Source organism: Elephantulus edwardii, unplaced genomic scaffold, assembly GCF_000299155.1.
Source record: "Elephantulus edwardii isolate Elephantulus edwardi_28Jun2011 unplaced genomic scaffold, EleEdw1.0 scaffold00114, whole genome shotgun sequence".
NCBI lineage: Eukaryota > Metazoa > Chordata > Mammalia > Macroscelidea > Macroscelididae > Elephantulus > Elephantulus edwardii.
Window position 1 is genome coordinate 9089244 of NW_006399864.1, and position 18628 is coordinate 9107871.

The window sequence follows — 18628 nt, forward strand, 5'->3', positions numbered from 1 at the left end:
GTGAATATTTGAACATCTAAAGGACAAAAATAACAAGAGAAGGTATGCATGTGTATGTACAGGCAGGGTTAGCCAAATCACTATGCCACCGTCTGTCACCTCCCCTGCAGCTCTCTCACCACGTCTAGCCACAGCTCACATTTCTTGGGTCTAAATCTGAAACATGGTCAGTGAGAGTGCACTGATTCAAGAGGGCACCATCTTCCTTACACTAGGCTTGTTTAAGATTGTATGATTCTTCTCAATTTAGCCAATAAATATCTACAGTTTTGAACCAACAGGCCAATGGGCCTGTCAAATACTGCTGTAGTATCACAGTATGTAAACCCTTTGAAATTCTAGGCAGTTTTTAATCTTTCGTCACAAACACAATAATTAGAGGATGGTGGTATTTCACATGGCCCTTTCACCCAGTAAGCATGGAACAGGATGGTTCTGGGTTACTGGGTTCCCCACAATGACAGTTTGCCATCTCTCATTCTTTCTCACTGACCATTTATCTCACTCTTTAAATCTTGGTAACCTACTCATCAAAAGAAAAGAATACTAAAAGAAGGGACTTTCCTGTTGGATAAGGCAGGCTCTATGAAGTTTTTTTTGTTTTGCTTTTTTTCTGTTGTTGTGTTTTGTTTTTTTTTGTGGTTTTTTTTTTTTGTTTTGTTTTTTTAATACGTCTTCATAAGACATTACAAGCTATTGAATTCCCATCAAGAAAACCTATTTCTATTGAATTGTGCTAAGTGCTAAGGTTTTTATTCTTTAGGTTTTCCATTTTTTTCTGCTTGTGCATTGTTCCTATGTAGGCCCCTCTGGATATGGGTTGTGAAGTCATATTTGTCCGTGCAAAGATGCTGGCATATGCTGCACTGGAAAGGTCCACTCTCACCATGGCAACTCATATGCAAAGCATACATCACTTCATCCAGAAAGACGATGCCACAGTGCACACATTTTGTCGAAAGTTCATCTTGAGTACTTCTATCCACTTTTTCTGTTTTTACTACATTCAAAGGACCTTCATTTTTTCCACTGGACGGTGCCTTGCCCTTCTCCTTAGAGGCACCGTTAGCAGTTGGCCCTGGTCTGGAATGCTTGATCGCCAAATCGAGAGGAATGTCATTGTCTGAGCCGACAGCTGAAAAATGAGGAGGCAGATTGAAGGTGGGATAAGGCACATAGTTTTGGCAAGGATTTGGTAGGCCAGGCACGTGACTCAAGTAGTGTGGATTCCCAGGAACGGAGAGCTTATATTTACTCCAGAACCTCAGCCAATCAGCTTCACTCTGGAAGTCATTATGTACAAAGGGAAGCCCAAAAAGTGGGTACTGGTACTTTTCAATAGGGCTGCCTGGTGGAGAATAATTGGGATGTTTCGCAGGCCTCATGTACTTTTCTATGGGACTGCCTCTCTCTGAACTTCCTTTCCCTTCAGAGACAGATGAACTGTTTCCTGGGTCTCCAGTACTTTCCTGAGGACTTTTTATCTGAATGTGCAAAGGTTGCATCCTTTTGTGAATATCCAGAGTTTGGCTGACCAGGACTGGCTGCGGAGCAGAATGGCTTTTAGTCAATGAACCCTGGGCTTCATATTTACTCAGGCTGGGGAGCGGAATCTCTCTCTGATGCCCTTCAGTTAAGTGATCTTCAGATCGCCTCTCTAGTGGGCTTCCATTGACCTGCTCCTCACTGCCACCCCTGGGCTGTTTGTTGAGCTGTTCGGCGTGAAGAGCCTCAGGGTTAAGGCGCTTTCTTGTTCTTCTCCTAATTATCTGCTCACCGTTGTTTTGTTTAATGATGTTTAAAGGCCTGGGAGTCTGTAGAGAAACACACACACAATACATAAAAGGGAAACATTAAGAAAGACATTAAAATACATTGAAAATTCCTCACAAATATAAGGCATGCTTAAGTTCAAAGCAAGGATAGGACTTATGTTATAGATTTTCTAAATCTCCTTTTGCTCTAAGCAGGTTAGGAAAGGAACCTAGGCACATGACATTGGCCTCATTAAATCATGTCCATCTTACTAGCAGCAAAGACTGAAAGTGTCTGAAAACAACTTTTTTCCCAAGCTCAACAGATTTTGGGATTACATCACTTAGAAATGAAACTAGGTAGAGAGGGAATTCAAGAAATGGATTTTTTTTTTTAAGAAATGGAATTTTTCTGAAATGTTTCTCAACTTCTAAGTTGTGCACTTAGAAGTCAACACGGTAATGTGGGAGACGCAGTAATGACAATAGTGGAGAAATTATATATGCTTCATACATCATTTCAAGTGTGACTGTAAAAATAGTAAATTTCAGAGCACGAAAAATCAAAGAGAAACTGACAAAACTCTAAGGAAAGTAAGTTAATTGAAGCTACTTTAGGTTGCTGGTTTGTTTTTTATTGTATTTTCTACTAGCTATGGACAATTTTACCTGTGAACTGTTGACACATTTGCTTTATGCTGATAATGTAAATTCACTTGTGGTCTTGGTTTAAATAACTGATCTGTCACTTTATCTCATACTTCAAGTAAATGCTGACTTTCCCTCAGCTTAAGTGAGGTATGATCAGTAATTATGTTCATGTTCAACAGGTGTTTATACTAGATGATGAAAATCCATGGATAAGACTATAATAAAAACTTGCACTAAGAGCTCTAATTTTAATCTGTACAATGAAGGGAGTAAGTCTGCTATAAATTAATGTCTATTTACAGATTAACAATTTTAAAGCAGGCTCTTTAAATGGGCTAAATAGTACTCCTTCTGAAAGATTATGGAAATTAGGAAGTAGCTAGTACATAAAAAGATATTATATATATTTACATATATATACACACGGGTGTATGAACTATTCTTTTTAAAAAACTCAAATCCAAAAAACCATCTGAATGCAAAGGAGTCTTTCACATATTAAATCATTTTAAATACAACTTCCAGGAGATCTGGGTCAAACATCACTGTCCCCACCCCTTCCACTCACACCTGCCTCCATAAATCTCTCAATTAAACGACCTGATACTCTTTGCTGCATCCCAACCCCCGAAAAGCATAAAAAAGACAGCAGCCTTGGCCCTAGCAATTCAACTGTTAATTTCAGAATGAAAATGGTCACGTATCTTGGACCTGCCATATGCATTTATTTTGTTCACAATTAAGGAGTCATATTTGAATTCTAAGTATGTAGTGTTTAACTTTCATATTATTGAGAGATCTGAAATTTGCGTTAAAACTTTTTTACAAAAACTTACATAACTTTGGGGCAATCTTTGACATAAAGTATGAGCACACCTTATGCAACTTGATTATGATCTTAACAAAATAAAAAGAGAATACACCTTGTCTCTGGAGAAATGAATATTATACTAATTGTATAAAAGTGTTTTGTTTCTATCAGTGGTCAAATAATCATACCCTAGTAGAGCAGTATTTTAATTAATTCTTGGTCTATGATTGGCTAGAGTTCAATTAAAATCATTAATGTCAATGTTAATTAAATGGAAACTTATTGCTGTGCTAAAACGGTGAGGGTTAAAACAAAAAAGTAAGGTGACAGGAGGGGAAATCTTTCCATTAGTTACATGTGAAAAACTAAGGTTTTTCACAGTTTATCTCCAATTAATATTGTTGACAGCACATGTATTTTTAAAGAGTGCTTCCAATGGTTCATTTATGAGGACTGTTAGTCTAAATTGTATTCCCTGAAGCAATAATCTATTCACTGTCTTGTGCTAACTGCAATGGTAAAATGCTCAACGAAATAAAAAAGGCAGAGAGAAATAGATTTCTGTTTACTAAGTCGTGTACTCCTATTACAAAGTCTACTCTTGTAGTCAGATAAACTTTCCACACTAAAAAAATACATATACTTTCGAAAAGTCAAACTGTATGGGGAATTTGTGGGTTTAAATTTTATGGTGAATTTTAACTAAAATTTACAGGTTTACATATATTTTTATCTTTCTTTGAATTTTATTTTATTTTTAACTTTCTCATTTATAAAACTTGAATACATTGTTTTCAAGAACAAATTTTTCAATTTCTCTCACTCTTCTTCCATCTAATTGTACAACCCGATGATTAATCTCCTCTCCTCCTGCACACCCTCATCCTCATTCTACAATAATAGTTTTATATAATATTTATCCTTGTGGGACTGAGTCTGTTTTGTTGAGTTTTTTGTTTGTTGGTTGGCTGGTTGGTTGGTTTTCACACTTCACTTATGTGCCTTTGAGTGGAACCAACTCATAGCTGACCCTCCAGTGGATTTTCAGAGGCTGTAGGAGACTGCCCACCTTTCTCCTGCAGGAAACAAGGTGTATTCAAACCATCTACCTTTGGGTTGCTAGCTCAACTCCTTACTCACTATGCCACCAGAGCTCCAGGAACTTAAGCCATATGAAAAAGATCATAAAGGCTCCTACAAAACAAAATCCTACTGTGCTTTAACTGCTTTTGTACTGTGCCAGGACTCAGCCCTTTCTCCCAAATGCCCAGTGGTAACACTGCACGGGGTCTCATATCTCATCTCCCAAAGAGTCAGGATGACACTTGCTAATTCCACAAAGAAACTTGGGAATAAGAATGCTTTCCTGTATTTTATACTGTGCACCCTACCCTTATTTTTTAAAATGTTTTTGTTTATTTGAAACTTTAGGGGGTAAAAAAAACCCCCTTTTTCCTACTTATGACTTTACTCACTAAATTCCAGTAACTATTATTGATAAAACAACATGCTTGTGACGTTGTCAGAAATCAATCAGTTTTCACTTTGATATCAAGAGAAGCATAATGCATTACTAATGATCTCAAAGATACTTCCCCATAATGTCCAAGCACTCTGTACCATAAATCACACGTGCACCCAATGTGAGTGGATTAAATAGCCCTGTAAGGACAGGCAATGCAGGCCAGGGAACAGGCCTGGCCACACCAGGGACAGGGCCAGCACTGACTTATAAAGCTTTTCCTGAAACAAACTAACAAGTCCTTACCGAATGAAGCTTCTGGTAGAGGCCACACGCATTGCATACATATCCACCATTTGCATTCTTTCGCCAGAGAGAGGTCTTTGTGGTCAGGCAATTGGCACAAAAAACACCCGAGCCTCTCCGTCTCTGAAATAGGGGGAGAAAAAAACCAACAAAAAAACACACCAGGTCAGAGGTGAGTCACATGATCAGTGGAGTTAAACCAAATCAATCCAGGAGTTTTGTCTTTGGACTAGCAACAATGACAGTATAAAACCACAGCGCCCATAATGAGGTCAGGTTCAATTGTGTTTAATAGGCACCGCTGATTTTCATTATAATTAACCCTACAGTGATGGATGAGGTGTGGGGAACACCAAAGGCTTTTCACAGAAACAGCTTTAACTTTTTGAACTTTGAGGCTTGTGCCTCTAATGATGGCTCTGAAATGCGGAGTTCTGAAATACACCTTTTAAAAGTGCCACAGTGTAAGCGGAAAGAGAACAACAACGGGCTCCTCTACTTGGGAGAAGGAGGTGCACACATATTGCCACCTGAGCTTTAGAGTACATGTGAGCTCGGAGCAAAGGGAGCATGTGAGCCATTGCGTATCCTGAGAGACGTGGGTCTTTCTGTATGTTATTTACATCACGTAATTAAGAGAAAAGAGTACACTCAATTCTGGTCTTTCATTTGCAATTGTAAAACTGGGAAGAGCACACTCTTATTTCCTGACTTTGAGAGGCCTAGCAGAATCTTGTGCCAAGAAGTTCAGTATTACCAATGAGAGCCTTTATGAGGTGCTTGCGTCAGCCAGACAACACTGTCCTAGTAATGGCTTCTTATCCCATTTGACTCAAACTTGGGACATTACCAGCAGTGTCCAAATACAGCTCGATTTTCGGAGGATAAGTTCTGCAATCGCCAGATTAAAAAAAAAATCATCTATGTAAGAGCAGATAATTAGCAGCGCTTGTTCCCTTCTTGTTCTCAAGTAATGATTTCGTTAAACTTCTCATTTAAACAAAAGTCGGGCTGTATTTGCGGCACAAAAGCTAACAGGCAGGAAATGGAATTCTCCTGCAGTTGAGAGAGAGAAGAAAAAAAGCCAGCCAGCACTATAATTCAGCTCTTCTTTCTCTAGGAAGCAAAGCCTTTAATGATAAAACCTACATGTCCGATAAGGACTGAAAAAGTCTTGTTAGGAGCCCGTTTCATTATCAATTTAAGATTACAAACATAGTAAGTAAAAATTTCGAGGATTCATAAAATTTGGCAATTTATTTAACTTGAGTCTATACTGTAGAAGCGTGGAATCCCTGCCAAGAAAATACAATGGTTATAATTGTACTCTGATACATTTCAAATGGAAAGCTTTCTGCAGACATAATTTTGGCTTCAAGACTGGAACACTTTCTTGGCATTGAAAGGGCATTTGATTCATCGGGTGTTTCACAATGTATCACTAAAAAGACCTGGTGAGTAGCCAGTTCCCTATAGGGTAATTTTTCCATCCAGATGCAAGTGCTATCAGAGGCCCTCGTCAGCTAAACTAATTATGATCTTGCAATTGCTGATGCCTGCTCATTCTAACATTCGACATCCTCCATTAATCATCAATACAAGGAAAATGAATGAAACGTAAAGAAATGAGGGCTGGTAAACGGCACTGCCATAAAAATCTGAAATGAGAGCAATAATTTAACAAGATTGGGGGAATGTTTTTAGTGAGCACAAAGTCAGCCTAACAATTGCCCTTTTAAACCAAGAACACAATTTCATTAGTGTAGCAGGTTGTGCTACTTTAGGTGATGTAATAAAAGCTAGATTTTTCACAAAGATAATCTCTGGCTCCCCTTGTTTCCCTCCTGCCAAGTCTGAAATGGGAAAGAATCCTGCATTTCTAAAGCTCAAAGAGCAGCCACACCAAATGCTGGGTGGTGTCAGTCCACAGGTCCCAAGTGGGACCGACTGCAAAAGTCAGAGGTGGCTGTTTCCTGAAAGTCACTGGGTTATTAGACTTGGTGTTTATCAAACACTCTGGGGCCCCCAGTACAGAAAGTAAGTTGGACAGCCTAGTTAGATTACAACTGTGAAACTCCCTGGGGCCATGCAAGTCTTTTTTCCTAGATCTAAAGAACATGTTTGGCAAATAAACACCAACTTGATCCATCGAAAGGCAATGTAAATGTCCATTTGCAAACTAACCACAGATATGGCTGCAGCTCAGTACTGACTGTGTAACCATTCATTCCAGCCTGCTTTTCTTTCCTTATGCCTTGGGTGCTTGACACAGCATGCCAAAGTGGGTGTAATCCTGATTTCAGCGAGCGTTTCAACCCTTGCACAATTTCGTGCTTAATTCTCTTGCAAAGAAATTGCCCTTCATTAGTTAGAGGGAAGATCTTGAAATTACAGCACTGGTTTCCACAGGCATATCTTGCTTTAAGCAGTTCTTTTGTGCTCCAATAAAGGCAAGGCCTATCTTATTTTACAGACATCCGGGGGACTCAGAATCCACACACTCTTGAGTCCAGCAAGGAGGTTAATAATCAGGCTTAAGGCTTAGATTATTTGTGCTTAAAATTTGCCTCTGCCTTTTTCCAATTGCTTAAGGTCTCCATCGCCCATCTTTAAAGCGTGAGGCTCTTACTCTAAGTACCACTGATCAATGACTACAATTCAGGCAGTGCCAAGGAGGTGGTAAACGCTCAAGACAGAGGCTATCTGTCAAAGGGATTTAATTTGATTTCTTTTATAAGAGAGAAACAGTTTTCTTTTGGAAATCCATCCCCTCAATCTCATTAGTGAACATGTGAGATGGCCTCATAACAGACACTGTCAAATATCATCAAACATATTTCATTAGGACCAATCTTATCAAAGATGAGAATGGAAAGTTGAGTCAGAGCGAAATAACTAGGTATTCACACCTAGAAATCAATAGGAGCTTGCTTCTTGCATGGGGGTGGAGAGTGGGAGGTAGGTGAGAAATATTTCACATGTAAAGTTACCTCCCATCTAAACAAATTTAGCACTTGGGTAAGCATTAGAGGACATGATTTTTGATGGGTCTGGAATTCCCTGAAGCAGCACAGAAGGTGGAAGAAGGTAACAGTGTCCTTAAGTTATGTGACCAAAGAAGGCTAAGTCCCACCACTTATAAATGCCCTGTGTCCCCCACACCACGTACGATGGATCCTGGGAGGAAATGGTAAGACATTGCTTTTGGAAGTTATCAACAGCCTTGGCCCAGGCAGATGCAGGGGAGCAATCTTCCGCCAAAGGCAGGCAGAGTGGAAACACAAAGTTGGTCTTGTTGAAGAGACAAAGTCCTAAAGACTAATTTCATTCATAGCTGTAAAATACTTCCGCGTCCTCCTTTATGTTTGATGGTAACAGAAATCATACCTCCTAAATCCCTCAGGTGTTCTAAGTTCTAAGCTACCTTGAAGTCTGCTCTGTCTTGAGTGGTTAATACTAAGTGGAAAAGAAGCTCGTCTGCAATTACTTTCTCATTAGCATTCATTCTTTTGGGAAAGGGGAAATTTTCTGGTGCTCTTTTAGAAGGAACCTGTTTAAATGTCTTTTCTTCAAGTTGGAAAATCCATTTTGGTGATGGCTAATCACATTGCTGAAAACGAAATAAAAGTAATATTCTAATTCTGGAGTCCTTGTTGAGAGCAAGCTGATAAAAGGGGCTTGCTTGTCAGATCCTGTGAAAATAAGGTCAGGTAGAGCTGACCATCAGTTATTCTTTATATCTATTTCCCTTAGACCAGAATTATCATACACTGCTGATGGTTCCAGGCATGTATGTGTGTTTAAATAACAATTTCTACCCATTTCTACAAACTCATTTTCCATTACAATAATTTGCCAACTATTGGTTAAAAAATATTAAACTTGATGGAAAAAAGATGTGCCGATAAACAAACAAGGATCAGTACTTGAAAAATACCTGCTTGGTGGTAAAAATGATGCTGGAGATAGTTGGGCAGAATTTTGCAAGAAAATGGCCTATAAATGAAAGACTTCTTTCAAATAAGTGGTGACTATATGAATGGGTCTTACCAGACAGAACAAAACACAAGTATCAAATTGACTGTATCTGTGGAAGGAGATTATGAAGTTCAATATCATCAGTATGAATAACATCCACGCTAAGTGCGGAACAAACTATGAATTAATTGCTCTTATGCTAGTTCAAATTGAAGTTGAAGACAACTACAAGTCCACTACAGCCAGTATGAGCTTGAGTAGAACTCACCTGAACTTAGAGACCATCACAAGAACAGAGTGAGACCCTAAACACCAACGAATGAAGACCAGAAGAGTTGTAGGATGACAAAATGGGTAAAATACATGAAGAAAGGAAAAGGTTCATAAAAAGATGACAACAGTAACAAAAATAGATGCCAAAAAATTAAACTAGCTCTTGAACATAGAGTATCTAAAGGATTCGATGGCACATAACAACAACTGAAGAACAAACAACAACAACCATGACCACAACAATCCACCTAGAAAGACACACATGAATGGATGGGATGGTCCTCACAAGAGAGGATGGCAATGTTGACGCAAATATTTTGGACATGTTGTTGTCAGCGGCCAGCCTCTAAAGAAGGACTTCATGCTTGGAAAAGCAGAGGCTCAACACCAACAACCACCACCGCAACAAGACCCTCCAGGACATAAACTGACCCACTGACTGTGACAATGAGCTCAAACACAGTATCAGTTGTGAGGACCAGAAAGCGTTTTGTTTGCCTGCACTTGTAGGGTTGTCACTGCAGGGAGCTGATGCGATGCCGTCTAATAGGCCAACAACAATCTGTTCTTATCCTGACACAGGAGTGGGGGGATTATGAGTCACATGTACAAGGGCACTGCTGGGAGAAGACATGAGAGGACTAACAAGCCAGCGGTTGGTACCAGTAAGAGAGATCTGGTGGTTGCAGTGGCCGACGTTCTGGGTTATAAACAGAAAAGTGGGCAGTCTTCACCCATCGGAGACTAAGGAGGAGAAAGATGCAGCGATCTGCTTCCCTAATGGTTACCATCCTCCCAGGTAGCTGTAAGCTGGAATTAACTCAATGGCAATGACTTTGCAGTTTTGTTTTTTTAAGATAACATCAATGACACATCTAAGAGACATAGGTAGCAGGACAGTATTTATCTCTTTTCAGACTGAGGAAAAGTTGTACTTACACAGCCAAGGCCACAACACACTTTCAACAACCACTGCTCTTGAACTTCTCTAGGAAGACCATCTTCCAGATCTACCTAGAAAACCTCAAATTTATTGCTGTCGAGTTGGTACCCACTCACAGATGACTCAACAGTGAATTTTCAAGAGGTTGTAAATCACTTCATATAAGAAGAAACTGCCACACTTTCTCGCACAAACCTGCTGGTGAATCTCAACCACCAGAGTCGGCTCTTTGGTTAGCAACACAACTCCCTAAAATCCTTTGTAAGCGGCTTTAACGCAGAGCAACATGAAGGACAGTCAGCCTCAAACTCAATGTACATGACCATGACTTCAGCTAAAAATTCCCATAGAAAATGTTCTGGAATCAACAGTTCATGGAAATGATTGTTTTTAAGCCTACATTCTGATCATCTGACCAGCGAGCAGTTTTTAGGTCACATTTGTGCTTCTATGCTATTTCAGTGGCTGGTAATTTCTGGTATGAAAAAGGAAGGAAGATGATAGGGACATTTCTTTGCAAAGAGTCTTGAGGCAATGTCATTGATTGTCCTTGCTAATGCTATTCAGAACCTAGGATTCTTCTAATTATTTGGTTTCTTAATCACATTTCAAATATGTTATCACAATAAAGGTTTTCATAACCATAATCTTAGGTGACAGCTATCTACCTGAGGATTTATACTAGAAAATTACACATTTGTTTACATTTTTTTTAAAATAAGAACATTTTAAGGCTAATATACACGTGTGTACACACACACACACACACACACACACACTCTTCCATCTGTCATATGGACTAAAAGGGGGGGACCTCTTTATTCTTAAATATCTCATAGCTAATAATTTTATGACTGAAATGATATTTCAGTATTTCTCAAAGTTCTTGTGCATTTTTTTGCTTTTAGGGGATCTTAGTTTTGTATCACTGTGGTTTGCAACTTTTGGCCCGGGTATAAACCCAGATGTGACTTCAGGAAAAAAAAAATATCCACAGAATGCTTTAAATGAGTTCAGCTGCTTTTATTGCTTATTATATTTTATTATTTGAAGACTGGCCAAAAAAAAATCAGTCTTTCAAATTTCATTAACAAATAACTGATTTCATCTGATTAATAAAAAATAAATTGGATCGAATTATTCATCCAAGAAGCTTAACATTTAGGCACATGGATAGTCATCTCCAAGATGTTAGAAGTTTCCACTGGTGAAGGAATTTGTGCAGAAACGATCCCTTAGAATAGGCTTCTATGAATAAGAACCATACCAAAACCATGTAATTACATAACAAGCCTTGGTAGGCTGAGTATTTACTCACATTTTTTATGGTTTTTATATCTTAGCCATTTTAAATCGAATCAATATGAAATTTGATATATGTGCTGTTAGTCTGGAGGTACCCCAAATATTTTTAACTCTTTAGATGATTTCTGTGTTTATTCAACTGCATTAAGAATCATTGGCAAATGCCATTTTAAGGAAAAGCAAAGAGGCCTTGGCTAGTACTTTCTGGTACAACTGTGAAATAAATCTGCAGCAGTAAATGTAATTTGCTTGAGACCCGGGATTCATTCTTGGGGTCCACCATATGCGGGGTGCGTGGTAGAGGTGGGGCCTGTAGGAATGAGCAAGACCAACATGGTGAGAAACAATACAGCACTTCCAGTACAAGCTGCCGAAAACACCCTGACTGTGGACTGCAGTCCCACAGCCTGAAATGGTTCAGGAACTCTGACAGCTTCATTCATGTGTTTACATGCCAATTTTTCTGGTTTAAAAAGAAAACAAAATAGACAAGTATTTCCCCATGAGTAAATCTCATTTAAATGCTGAAAGTTATATACAAGTCAGAAGTGACACTTGTGCTCTGTCCTATCAATGACACTGTCCCATAGTCTACTGAAGGAGCTGAGAGAAATGAAATCGCGTGTCCACTGCTTTCATATATGTAGCAGGTACTCAATCATTCTATTTTGAGTCTTGCTGACACTGTGACTAATGTATTCAACTGGGAACCCAAAGTTTAGCTGTCTGGGTCTACCAGACATTCGGGGGGGTGGAGAAGAGAGAGTGGGGGGGAAGAGAGAGAGAAGGAGAGGGGAGGAGAGATGGAGGAGAGAGGGGGAGAGACGGGGAAGAGAGAGAAGGAGGAGAAGGACGGGGAGAGAGGGGAAGTGAGGGGAGTAAGAAAGGGAGAGGGAGAAGTGGGGGGAGAAGGACGGAGGGAGAGAGAGGAGAAAAGAGACAGAGATAGATAGATATGTGTCATCAGCTTGTTTATATGAGGACAGCACTGGAAACCCTGTTGGGCACTTCTACTTTATCCTAGGGAGTCAGAATTGATGGCAGCGGGTTTTGACTTTTTTAAGCACTACTATCTACCACTTGTTGTGTCAGAACTTACCCCTAGCTGATCCTCCAGAGGGTTTTAAGAGGCAGTAAAGAGCACAGGAAGAGAGTATACCTAACTTTCCCCTGCTGAGCACCTAGTGGATTCAAACTGCATACCTCTGTGTTGGTAGTGCAATGCCTTTACCACCAAGCCCTCCAGAAAAATGACAGCACTACCTGCAAAGGATTTAAGAGTCTACTGATGACAGTAGTTGATTTAACAGGCCTGATGATGATTAGTTGATTCAGCAGAATATGCAGAGGGCCACCAGCTGAAATAACTTTTAAAAAATATGGACAGGAGTTTGCAACGAGTAGCTTGGCGACTGATAGCCAGACTCCTGCCTGAAGCACAGCTGGCTCAGATCGGCATGAGCAAGGAGCAGGCCATCCTCACAATGCCCTGGCTGACTTGTTGCACAGTAAAACGGAGAAGAATTATTTGAAATGGGCTACACGGCAAGTCTATGCCTGTTTTCAAAAACAACCCTCTTTGCCCTTAGATATCTTGCCAGAAAATGAAGAGTTTCTATAAGGTTCAGCCAATCATCCATTTTATAATCACCTATCTCAGGATTTGGAAACGAAATCTGTTTACCTTGCTTCTTAAGTACATTTCCGTAACACATAGGCAATGATAATGCAGATCTGTGGAAACTAAGCTGACATCCCCGGCTAGAAGCAATGGAACAACTATCGTTCCAGGGTATGAGGCAATGCAGACTCTATCATCTATTGTGCCCAAGTATGAATGTGCCCAAGATCTGTCCCACTGATACGGCGCCCCGAGGGATCTACACAGTGCACAGATAATGCTGGTCTCATATCCATTAATAGTTCTGTTTCTTATGACATGCAAATAGCCTCACAGAGCGAGATAATCAAGAAACCAAAATTTCCCACTCTACACCACATACTTTATATCATGTGTATCATTTTTATACCATTCATATAGAATCTTCTAATCTGAAGAGTTAAGAAATTATCACACAAAATTCCAGAGCTCATTATAGAAGTCTAAAGGAACACATATGTCCATCCTATTTGGCGAAAAAGCAAATATCCAACATCAAAGATTAGACAGCAGATTCAGGACAAGAAAACCCCAGGTCTTGGCAATGCTATTTATGCTGTTTCCATAATAATGCTTTACCTCTATAGCAAGTATGTGTTTGGCCAGCTAAAGATATGGTTGAAAATTTATGTCTGTGCTGTCTTGTGAAATGAAAACCATTAATGTTAAAACAACTACTCAAGTCTCTCTCTGCTTCAATTTCTGCCACCATGTATCCGTTTTCACCTTTCTAACAGCTACAACAATTGTTGAAAAGTTACCCTACAGGGACTGTGGAGTATGCCAAAATCCCATCCTGAAAAGGGGAAAAAGGAAGAAGAATCCTTTCTGGACATGGGCACCTCCTAAGGCTTAAGAATATAGCAAGTGAATCTCATACAGTGTTTTCATTATATATGGTGTTTAGTTAACATGTTTACTATGGGAACAGCTCACATTATAAAGAACTATTTCAAAGATGTAGTTTACTGTATCATTTCTCTGGAAGTTCCCAAAGGTCTCAGTTTATAAACTGAAGAGAAACAGTTTCTGTTTTAGCTATACAAAATACCAAAGGATGAGGAACACTGCTTCTCATATCAAGCAACAGTAAGTGGTTCACAAGTTTTGCCATGCTTCAAGCACTTACATATGCACCAAGAGCTCCTTAATTGTTGCTAACTTTTTTGGAGGTTATAAACCCTTCAGATAAAACAGCTGACTCTTTCTTCAGGGAAAATAAGCAGGTGCAAATGATTTCAAGATGTATCGAAAGACTTTACATGTATGTGTCTGTAAATCCAAAGAATCTGCGACATGTATGATCTCATTTTAAAGTCCAAGTGTATTCTTATTCTCCTCTTATTAAGGATGTAAAAGAAACAGTAATTCTTTTGACTTGTCAAAACATCCCTTGCAACCCACAGTGACCCTCTGTTGGTTTCTGAGGCTGTAAGTCACACAGCAGGAGTCTAATCAATGGTGGTGCAGGTGGTAATTTCGAACTGATGAAGACGCTCTGCCCTCGGGTTAACTATGCAACCAGTTACACAAACTGTGCCACCAGAGTCTCCAAACACACCCTGTTCTCTGCATCCAGGCCCCCAAAAGATAGAGTCATATTCTACAGATACCCCATTTCAGAGATCTAATATCTGGAGCAATCCTATTATTTGACTATTTTTTGTGCCTTAGCTAACTGCCAATATCTTAGCAGCTAATGTTTACAAAATACTTATTCTGTATAGTATACTTAATATAGTTTTCATTTCATGATCTGATCTATCTATAAAACAATCCCAAGCAGCAGGCATAATGATAATTATGACTCCCTCCATCTTACAGATGAGAAAACCATGGCTTACAAACATTTTCCAACTGCTAAACAGTTGAGCCAAGATTCCAGTCCTAGACACCATCTTCCAGAGCTACAGTTCCTAACCACATTTCAGGCCCTGCTACTGAAGGCTGAAATGGGGAAATTTTTACCAAAAATGTTTCCCCAACCACAACCTCACTCCGAAGGACTCTTATCTCTTCAAACCACCCAATAACAGCTGACTGAAATTATGCAAGTTGAAGTACCAGAGAGAAATGACTCATTCTTGATTAGATACAGCAATGAGCTGTTTTGAGGTTGACAGATACAGTCATAGCTGGAGGACTAGAACATTTGACTGATGGAGAGACAGAGGCGGAGAATGGGGTAGGATGCAGTGAATGTGCTTTAATGGTACTGCCTTAAAAAAACACAAAAACCCAAACACCATGAGAATTTGTTCTCTCACTGCCACTTAGAACTGAATAAAACTGTTTTAAAGCAGAGTTAAATGACATCACTGGCCTAGCTATGAGTAATGTCTGTTTCACATGAGGGTAGCTGAAAACGAGGGTTTCTGCTTGGTTTTGTGCCCCGCATGGCTGGAGATGGGGCAAGAAGCATGGTGGTGTGGTTTGGACAAGTTCTGTAAACACAAATGTTCAGGTAACAGATTTACTGATTGCTCTGAACTTGTCTGCATTTTCTGGAACACAGAGCTTTTTGCAATGCTTGGTAGTAAATACAGAATACAACCAATTCTGAAAGGTGAAATTGTCTTGCCCAAACTCCTTGTAATTCAGGGAATACACACACACACACACACACACACACACACACACACACACACCTTTTTTCCAGAAATACTGTAGAAGCATATATGTTACCCATCTACACAGGGAGTGTATGCTGACACTTTCCACATTATTAGAGAACTGCAACAGTAAGTGCACAAATTACTTTTAACTTTAACCAGTTTGCAGGTCAGAAACCTGAGAGGATATAGTCCCGTCTAGATCAAACACTGAAAACACGGTGTGTAGGCTCTTCAAGAGAGGGGTGGGAACTGCTGCTGAACATTTTAACAAAATTAAAAGAACTTTGAAAACACAAACTATATTGAGGTTTAAAACAGGCAAAAGTGCTATCTAAAAACGGCAAATGTGTCAACAAGAAACTTTAATGCCGAAAATGCAGCAAGGACAATGATTCTAGTGCCATTTCATTTCTTGCATTTTTAAATACGTGAAATGGGGTTGAGGGGAATCCAATTCCTATTGCAAAGGAACCTGAATGTCACTTAGCTTTGGAAATCTCTAAAGAATCCTTCAGAATGTTATCACAATCCATGTTACCTTTCCTAAGACACTTAAAATCATAGGTATTTAAACACACGGTTAAAATAAGTGCCTGCTATGGTATACCACTGTGCAGATGGAGACTAGGTCTTTAAATAAGCCTTCTTTGACTGCGCCAGGCACAACTGAACAGGAGCAGATAATTTTATTATGAGGTACTGTGCAGACAGGGAAATCTAAGCTGATTTCTAAAGTTTTAATAACATTATTTTAAAAAGACAACTTGGAATTATGAATTTCCTTAACAATAATGATGTAATTTTGTAATAACTGAAATCTATTCATGGGAAAACGGCTTCTTCAATAACTCACCCAAGTCAATTACACAGGGAAGTACTGTAATGGGCTGTCCGCCGTCAAATCGCTCACGTACACGACTTCCTTTTCAATTACCAACTTGTCTGCACTACCATCTGTAAAAACGAACGCATACCTTGTGCTGCCAGTTTCTGCTTTTGCACTTCCATTAGTGGGACAGGCTGCAGCTGCTCAAGAAGAAAGCAATGATTGTCTTTGTGTGCATGCACACACACACACACACACACACACACACGCACACGCACACACTCTGAAACACTTCCCTCCAGCCCCACCATATCAGCTCAAAGGTAATCCACTGTCCCAGGTCTTGGGTGGGACCATATTCCACAGTCTCACTCAGGCCTGGTTCTCCTTGTGATCTGGAGTTTGTCAAGCACACAGTATCTATCACACACGGGGCAAGAACTACTGCATCACCACAAGTATTCTCAGGACTGCCCTTCAGTTAATCGCACCAGAAGGAGCTGTTAGAACCCTATTCTACACTGAGCAGAGTTTCAGGAGACTGACTCCGAGGCTTGCCAGCACGTCCTGAGACCCAAAACCTCTGGCAATAGAGATGCTATTTCACGACAGGGATTCGGAAAATACCACACAAAGTACACCTCTTCCAAAACCTTTCTTCCCCCTGACTCATATTCATATTTCTTCTGTTGACATTTTTTCTCCTAGCCAAGTATTAAATTGTGCACACAATCCTTGCAGAAGATGCAAGGAAATTATAGCAACAAATTGCTCTTAATTTTTTAAGTGGCTTACTGGAAAGAAGTGTGTTTCTCCATTGTGAGTCATAGAATGAAAAGACTTATATGCATCAACTTCTTAAATAAAATAACAATATTTAGAGGGGAAGAAGAGGATTCACAGACAAGCTGAAATTTAAAGCACGCAGAAGAAAAGTACAGAAAATAATTAAAAGTTCACGTTGTTGCAACTTACTCTGCTAATTCTCATTTATAAGTTTAACTCTAATCTTTCAGAACTAACTTTTTTTATTATTTATACATGCAAGTCACTGCAGGATACTGAGGATTTCTAGAAGGAGTTAATTTATTCAACCTTTATATCTGTGCTGCACGTAATACGTAGTTAATAACAACTGATTTGAATGATCTTTATTAGGTGAGGGAAGATATCGGCAATTTTAATAGAGTCATTCTCTTAAAAAAATCATGTATGTCTATACACACATACACATAAGTCTTGATAGAAAGATTATACTTTGAGTGCCGCTTTATTCATGTACATAAATGGCAGTCATTCTCACAGAGCTTGTTTGAAAATAGTTTCACTTTTGTGAGGTCATTTCATCTTTATGGTCAGAAATATCCTTGATCAGGAAGAGAGCTACAGAATAAAATCAATAAATTCTGTACCATGTTTAGACATATACTCGGTGACAGAACAGAAAAAAGAATGAGCTTGGTTAGCGTGGGTGCTAACTTCCTGAAAAATCTTCAGCACTTGTGGAATTGTTGGATGCTGGTGTGCACGTATGTCCATGTATGAACATTTAACAATCCACTGCACCGTTCTCAGCACCACTTCAGAGTGGAATGCTGCTTGTAACTTTTTTTAGTTGAGCAATATCATGTTTTATAACAGGATTTAACTGTATAGATTAAAGAGGAAAAATCCTCTATTTTCTGTAAAGTTAAGAATATATAACTACATGCAAAAAAGGGTTTGTTTTTGGCTTTCGTTTTGTTTTTTAAATAGTTCTAGAATAGCTTGCAGAGTGTGTTATATCTCAACCTAATAATCACTGAAGTTAACAGGTGGAAAACAAGACATTGATCCTTTGTAATTCAAGTTTATTATGGATTCAATTGTACTACTACGTGAAAACTCTCACAATTTACATACATACCATATGCACATAAACACAGAACAGTATTCTGTTTAATACATATCAGGGACTCAATGGACATTAAATCCCATCCCATCTCTTAATTTCGGGACTCAATGAATAATGAAGTCTTAAAAAACTGAAGGGTATGCTAAAAAT

The 18628-nt window shown here is 39.2% G+C and overlaps 1 protein-coding gene across 2 annotated transcripts in view; it reads right to left on the minus strand.

The window, feature by feature from the left end:
- Positions 1 to 752: 752 nt before the first annotated feature.
- TRPS1 (trichorhinophalangeal syndrome I) overlaps positions 753 to 18628 on the minus strand; it is a 229644-nt gene continuing 211768 nt past the window's right edge. For both annotated transcript variants that reach the window (XM_006892339.1, XM_006892340.1), the window contains exons 5-6: positions 4985 to 5107; positions 753 to 1814 (exon numbers count right to left, since the gene is read on the minus strand). In XM_006892339.1, coding sequence (XP_006892401.1) covers positions 753 to 1814; positions 4985 to 5107 — 1185 coding nt within the window. The remainder of the gene's footprint in view (positions 1815 to 4984; positions 5108 to 18628) is intronic.